The sequence below is a fragment of the Ochotona curzoniae genome, unplaced genomic scaffold (genome assembly GCF_017591425.1).
Source record: "Ochotona curzoniae isolate NIBS_2020 unplaced genomic scaffold, NIBS_Ocur_1.0 contig_3622, whole genome shotgun sequence".
Classification (NCBI taxonomy): domain Eukaryota; kingdom Metazoa; phylum Chordata; class Mammalia; order Lagomorpha; family Ochotonidae; genus Ochotona; species Ochotona curzoniae.
In genome coordinates, this window is record NW_024465926.1 from 29,646,957 (window position 1) to 29,652,956 (window position 6,000).

The window sequence follows — 6,000 nt, forward strand, 5'->3', positions numbered from 1 at the left end:
AGGACCCAAGTATGTGAGCCATCACCATTGCACCCAGGGTGCACATTCTTAGGAAGCTGGAATGAGAAGCAGAGTTGAGACTTGAACCCAGACACTAGGATCTGTGGGCTGTAGGTGTCCCAAGCTTGGAAGTGTAGTAGGCTCATAACATCTAGGTTTGTATAAGAATGCTATGTTATTTTCCTAAAAGAATCACGTAAAGACAAATTTCTTTTTTTTAGATTTATGTTGTTTACATAGTTGGGGAATGCATGCACAGGCATGTGTATGTGTTTAATTTTTAATTTTTGATGTTTACATATATTGATAAGGATTCAGCCATCTTGTCATGCACCCATGAAAACCATGAATTAGGGTGGGGAGGGTCGAGGTATGGAGGAAGGTGGGTGGGGCAAATGTTTCCAATTTTCCTTTTCTCCTGTATCTGTGGGAAGGGGGAGGAAAGGAGGAGGAGGATGCTGCTCCCAGTCGCCAAACTACGTCAGTCTACTTGATGTCATCTTAGAAAGCCGGCATGGAGAAGAATGTTCCAAGGACATTGCTTGAGTGGTTTTGATAGTTTCAGGATGCTGTTGGTTTTGTTACTCTGAGATTGAGAAAATCCTCCCTAGGTCCATTGGCTGACAGAGTCCATGCTAGTTCATCTACTTACCCAGACACTTGCTGCCAAAGCGTGGCCAGGAGAGTTGTCCAATCTGTTCCTACATAGCACTTGACACCCTCTGCAGGCCTACCTGGGCTGGCCATCGTGCCCTTCTTATGCACAAGCATGAATAATCAAGGAGGCCCAGTCCCAACACATGCATTCCAAGGTTTTACCACAAATCCTATGATCTTCCCTGTGGCTAGAGTTTTGAGTCCAGTGATTCAGCTGGGGAGTCCCCTAAGAAGACTCATCTGGGGTGACCTCAGATCTGACTCTTGCATGTACCAGCTAGAGCAGGGTCCTGTGAAGTCCATCACCTGCATCAACCTGTGCACACACTGGTGGTTATAGTTGCCTGGTCATTTCCATCCCCAGCCCCTTGTTCTGTGCAAATTGCTGGGTGCTGCGGCTCAGCCCAACCCAGTGTGCCACAGACCTGGCCTTTGTGTACACCAGCGGGAACTGTAACCTAGTTTGAGAGACCCCCTAATAGCTCCCTCCAGTCCTGCCCCCAGCGCTGGTTCCTACACGTGCCACTATGTGCACCAGATTGGTCTGTGTCGTATCCTAGTCAGGCTTTCATATACAACTATGGGTGTTGCAGCTTAGCTCAGCTTACCCCACCCCATGATCCCATCCACATGAATAGCGATGGGTACTGCTGCCTTGTCCAGCCTGGAATGCTCCCAGCTATGCTCTCAAACCCACCAGCAGGAACTGCAGCCCACAGAAGAGTGCCCCCAGTTTCCCTACTAGACCCAGTCCTAGTCTCAGATCTTGTACTTTTCAGGGAGTGTTGCATTCCAATCTGACACAACTTGCACCCTGTCCTGCAGTGTGTGACTTTTGAACCTGTTGAAAATGGAGCAAATGGAAATGTGGATTATAAATAGCTAAGAAAGATAACCTGTGTAACTTTGTACTTTATGATTATACTGTGTCAAAGCTATGAAATGATTGTAATAAACCTCTTAGATTTGCCTTTCAAAAGCTGTTTCTCATCACCTCAAATTCTAACTTACAGGGTGCTGGTATAGAAATATATCCTGGGAGTAAGTGTACTCTGAGTGACAATGGGATCCATCATTGCAAGGAAGGGATCCTCATTAAGGTGAGAACTGACTCACACGTGCCTTCTGAAGGTTAGATTGGTTCCTCAAAAAACTATGTTCTGGTAAATCTTATATTGTTCTAATTTGTTTTCTCATTTTGAAGAGCAAAATCAGTATATAAGTTTTAACAATGTCAGTAGTTGATGTTTGAAAGCCTCCTGGAAGAATGTTTTGCTGCCTTTAGATCTGCAGAAATGACGGGCATGCTGTGTCACGCAGGCTCCGAATATGCTGCAAAGTATTAAGAGGCATAACTTTCTACCTTGTGTATAGAGTAGTGTGAAAAAGGGAATCTGAAAAGCCGACAGTGTTGAATGTGACATTCCTTAAAACATTAGTTTTCAATGTTACAGGACTTCTTGGATGAACATTATGACATTCCTAAAATATCCATGGTAAATAATGTCATACATAATAATGAAGGTTATGGTGTAGTCTTGGTGAAACCTACTATTTTCTCTGACCTGCAAGAAGAAGCTGAGGATGGAACTGAAGGTATGCTGTGTTTAATAGTTTTAAGATATAACAATAGGCTTAATTTATTCCAGAATTAAACTCTGATTAAGATCTGACTCTTCCTCTTCTCCTTAAAAAAAAAAAGGTGACCACCATATACCTGGGTATGGAGGTAATGGTGAGCCATTTCAAGGTCAATTAGTTCAACTATTCATTCAGAACCTTGATGCTTGGTTTCTGTTCTGTGGCGTCCTTCTGCTTGGCCTTCATAAATCAGTAGAGTAAGGATGAGTGTATGGTAGCGGTGGTGGCTCTCGGTAGCACTGGGGAAAGATGGAGGCAGTGCCAGGTGGGAGGCTGCGTTTACGGAAGGGACAGTGGAGTTTGCCTCTGTTTTGCATTGGTAGAAGTACTTCCCTGACACCTACCTTTCTTGTCAACAAAGGTGATAGCCAATGGAAATTCATGAATTTCAAGACATGATGCAAGTCACTGTTAAGTTTTAGTGGCAGAGAAGGATTAACGTGGCTGAGGAAAGTTTAAAGCAGTTTTGCTGTTTTTTTTTTTTCTTTTTTTAAGGTAGGGTTACTGAGAATGTGTGTGTGTATATGATATGCAAATATAAGTGTAAGTATATATTTACTTATCTTCCATCTGCTGGTTTACAGTGGCTGCACCAGCTGAGGCTAGGGATCTGGGAACTCCAGCTGTATCTCCCATGTTGTTGGAGGGTTCAAGCACCTGGGACATTCTCTGCTGACTTCCCAGATTCATTAGCGGGGAGCTGGATTGAAAGTAGAACAGTTGTGATTTGCACTCATGGGATCCTGGTGTTGAACATGGCATGGTTTAACCCACTGTGCCGCAATGCTGATTTCTAAAACAGGTTAAAGAGCAGTCTTTGTCTTCCTTCAGGGTCACTCCAGTTATACCTCTATGAATTCTTCTGACAGCTCTCACACGGGTGAAATGGAGGCAGGGTTCTTATCTGAAAGCTTTTGTGCGGACATACTTCCACTTACTAGGTCATCCAGGTCATTCATGTAGGACTGGGGTCTTGCTGGCTCTTGGCTGGAGAGTGTGTCCAGCTACCAGAAGTCCCTCTGGTCTTTGCCCCTACATCCCTTCTCAGCAAAGAATACCTTCTTCAAGGCCAGTCTCCCATGCTTTGAATGTTTCTAACTTCCTCACCTGCAACCAACTTGAGAAATGTTAATTACATTACAAAATTACCGTGTAAGATTCTTTTGCCATTTATCAACCATTGACATAAGACAGGGCAAGGGTGGAGGGGATCATGAGGGCTATGCTGAGTTTGCTGGACGATTGGGAGTTTCTTTAAGAAAGTAACACTGTTGATTTCAGTTAATCCTTGAATCCTAGCTCCTATGACAGTAGTGCTTAGCAGCTATTAAATATCCAGGAAATATCTGTTGAGTGAAATTTTAAGAAGAGGGAAGAGAAAAAAAATCCAAGATCAATGATGTATATGAGGATCAGAAGACCTTGGCACAAAGAGTCAGTTGAAAATGCTCATGGCAAAGAGTTTGTACAAGCCAGTCAGTTGACGGGAAGAAGTTAACATGTGGGACTGGTGTTGGCACACAGTGGGTTATGCTGTCTGGGATGTTGACATCCCGTATGAGTGCCAATTCTAGCCCTGATTGCCCCACTTCTGATCCAGCTCCCTGCTAAGGCACCTGGGAAAGCGACGTAAGATGGTCCAAGTGCTTGGGCACCTCCTGCACACATAGGAGAGCTCTATAGATTCAAGCTCCTGGCTTCACCCTGGCCCGGTCCTGGCACTGTGTCCATTTGAGGAATAAATGAACATATGGAAGATCTCTCTTTCTCTCTGTCCCTCCCTCCCTCTCTGCAATTCTGTTTTTAAAAAAAGCAAAATAAATCTTAAAAGAACAACAAAAATTCTTAACAGAACAAACTGAAAGAGCTCTAACAGTTATGTAGACATACACTTGTTTTACTTGGGTTAGCTTGTATATTTAATGTAATCTGTCTTTTTCCTCAGAGTGTAAAGTACTTAAAATTCAGACAAGTGGAGAGGCAGATGCAGCTGAAGGAGTGGATCTGGAAGAGTTGATTGAATGTGCAAGTGGTAAGATGGAGCATAGTGCAAGATCTGACCTCTCTGAGCAAGTCGAAGGGAACTATGAAATTGTAAATGAACTGGTAGCTGCCTCCACACAGAAGGGCCAGATGAAGAAAAAGAGGTTGAGTGAACTAGGGATCACACAAGCTGATGACAACTTAATGTCGCAGGAGATGTTTGTTGGAATTATGGGGAACCAGTTCAGATGGAATGGGAAGGGGAGTTTTGGCACATTTCTTTTTTGACTGCAATGAAATAATATATAGCAAAATACTGAATTTGCACAACCGCCCTAATGATCACTGCTGCTCTTGTAGTTTGCTTTGTGTCTGTATTTTATACTGATATGTTTTGGATTTTAGTGGAATGTAGATTGATTTCTGTCTGCAAATATTGTACGTAAAATACTCCCTCTTTAAAGGAAAAGTTGTAAAAACATAAAATTGAAAAATACTTGGTGATTTCTCATCTAGAAAGTCTTGCTTTCTTAAAATACGGTTCTCTCATATGAAGACTGGTAGTAACTTTCTGGTGTGTATATGCTTCACCCCAGCACTCCATAGAGCAGGAAGAAAAGCAGGGAATACAGCCAGGTACACGGAAGTGCAATAGCTGTCCCGTGTCAGTGTTCTTAGAACTGTTTTTTTCTCCAATCCCAATTACTGCAGATCTGATTTCCATTCTGTATTTGCATAATACTTGTCTTAAAATAAAAGCTTTTATGATTGGGAAGTTATCTACCTAATCAGACTTATTATTGAGAATCTGAGTAGGGTGCATTTTATGTTGAACTATGCAATCATCCAAACCGTAACAGATAGCATAACAGGTTTGAAACCAAAGTGAAGTGCTGTTGAGGACCCGTATGTATGGAGAGTGTTTTCACTATTGCTGATTGTGAATGATTAAAAAGAAAGTTTTTTTATTCACCATAACAGTATTCTGATCGTATTTCTTAGATAGAATGATTGCCTATACAGCCTGCATTGCCTACATGTTCTTTGTATCACTTGTGTATTTTAAAGCACAGCTTTTAAAAATATTTATTTAAAAATATGTATGTATTAATGTGCCTACTGATTAAAAATTATGATGATAAAATAACATTGAATCTTGTTTTTTTTCACGCTTACTTGGGACAGGGTGCTGGTGGAAGATATATAGCATATAAATTTTTCGCATCCTCGTAGTGTTTTTGAAAGGATGCTACATTTCTTCCCTAAGTTTCATTCTGTATGTATATTTTGAAAGATTTATTTATTTTTATTGGAAAGTCAGATATACAGAGAGGAGGAGAGACAGAGAGGAAGATCTGCTGTCCGATGATTCACTTCCCAAGCACCTGCAACAGCTGAAATGGGGCTGATCTGAATCCAGCAGCCAGGAGCTTCTTTCGAGTCTCCCACGTGGGTGCAGGGTCCCAAAGCCTTGGGCTGTCCTCAACTGCTTTCCAAGGCCACAAGCAGGGAGCTGGATGGGAAGTGGAGGGGCCAGGATTAGAACTGGTGCCCATATGGGATCCCGGCACATGTAAGGCAAGGACTTTAGCCTCTAGGCTACTGTGCCAGGTGCTATATTTGTCTCTTAATTTTAATAACTAATTGCTTGTTTTTTCAGACAATACTACATATGGAGAATTTATGTTAGGTTTATTGTTTGACCTTGGAAGATATTTT

The 6,000-nt window shown here is 42.1% G+C and overlaps 1 protein-coding gene across 1 annotated transcript in view; it reads left to right on the forward strand.

Moving 5' to 3' along the window:
- Positions 1–5,418, forward strand: part of SHCBP1 (SHC binding and spindle associated 1) — a 29,471-nt gene extending 24,053 nt beyond the window's left edge. The window contains exons 11-13 of the mRNA XM_040982768.1: positions 1,671–1,757; positions 2,112–2,253; positions 4,244–5,418. Of these exons, the coding sequence (XP_040838702.1) occupies positions 1,671–1,757; positions 2,112–2,253; positions 4,244–4,569 (555 nt within the window). The 3' untranslated portion in view covers positions 4,570–5,418. The remainder of the gene's footprint in view (positions 1–1,670; positions 1,758–2,111; positions 2,254–4,243) is intronic.
- Positions 5,419–6,000: the final 582 nt, after the last annotated feature.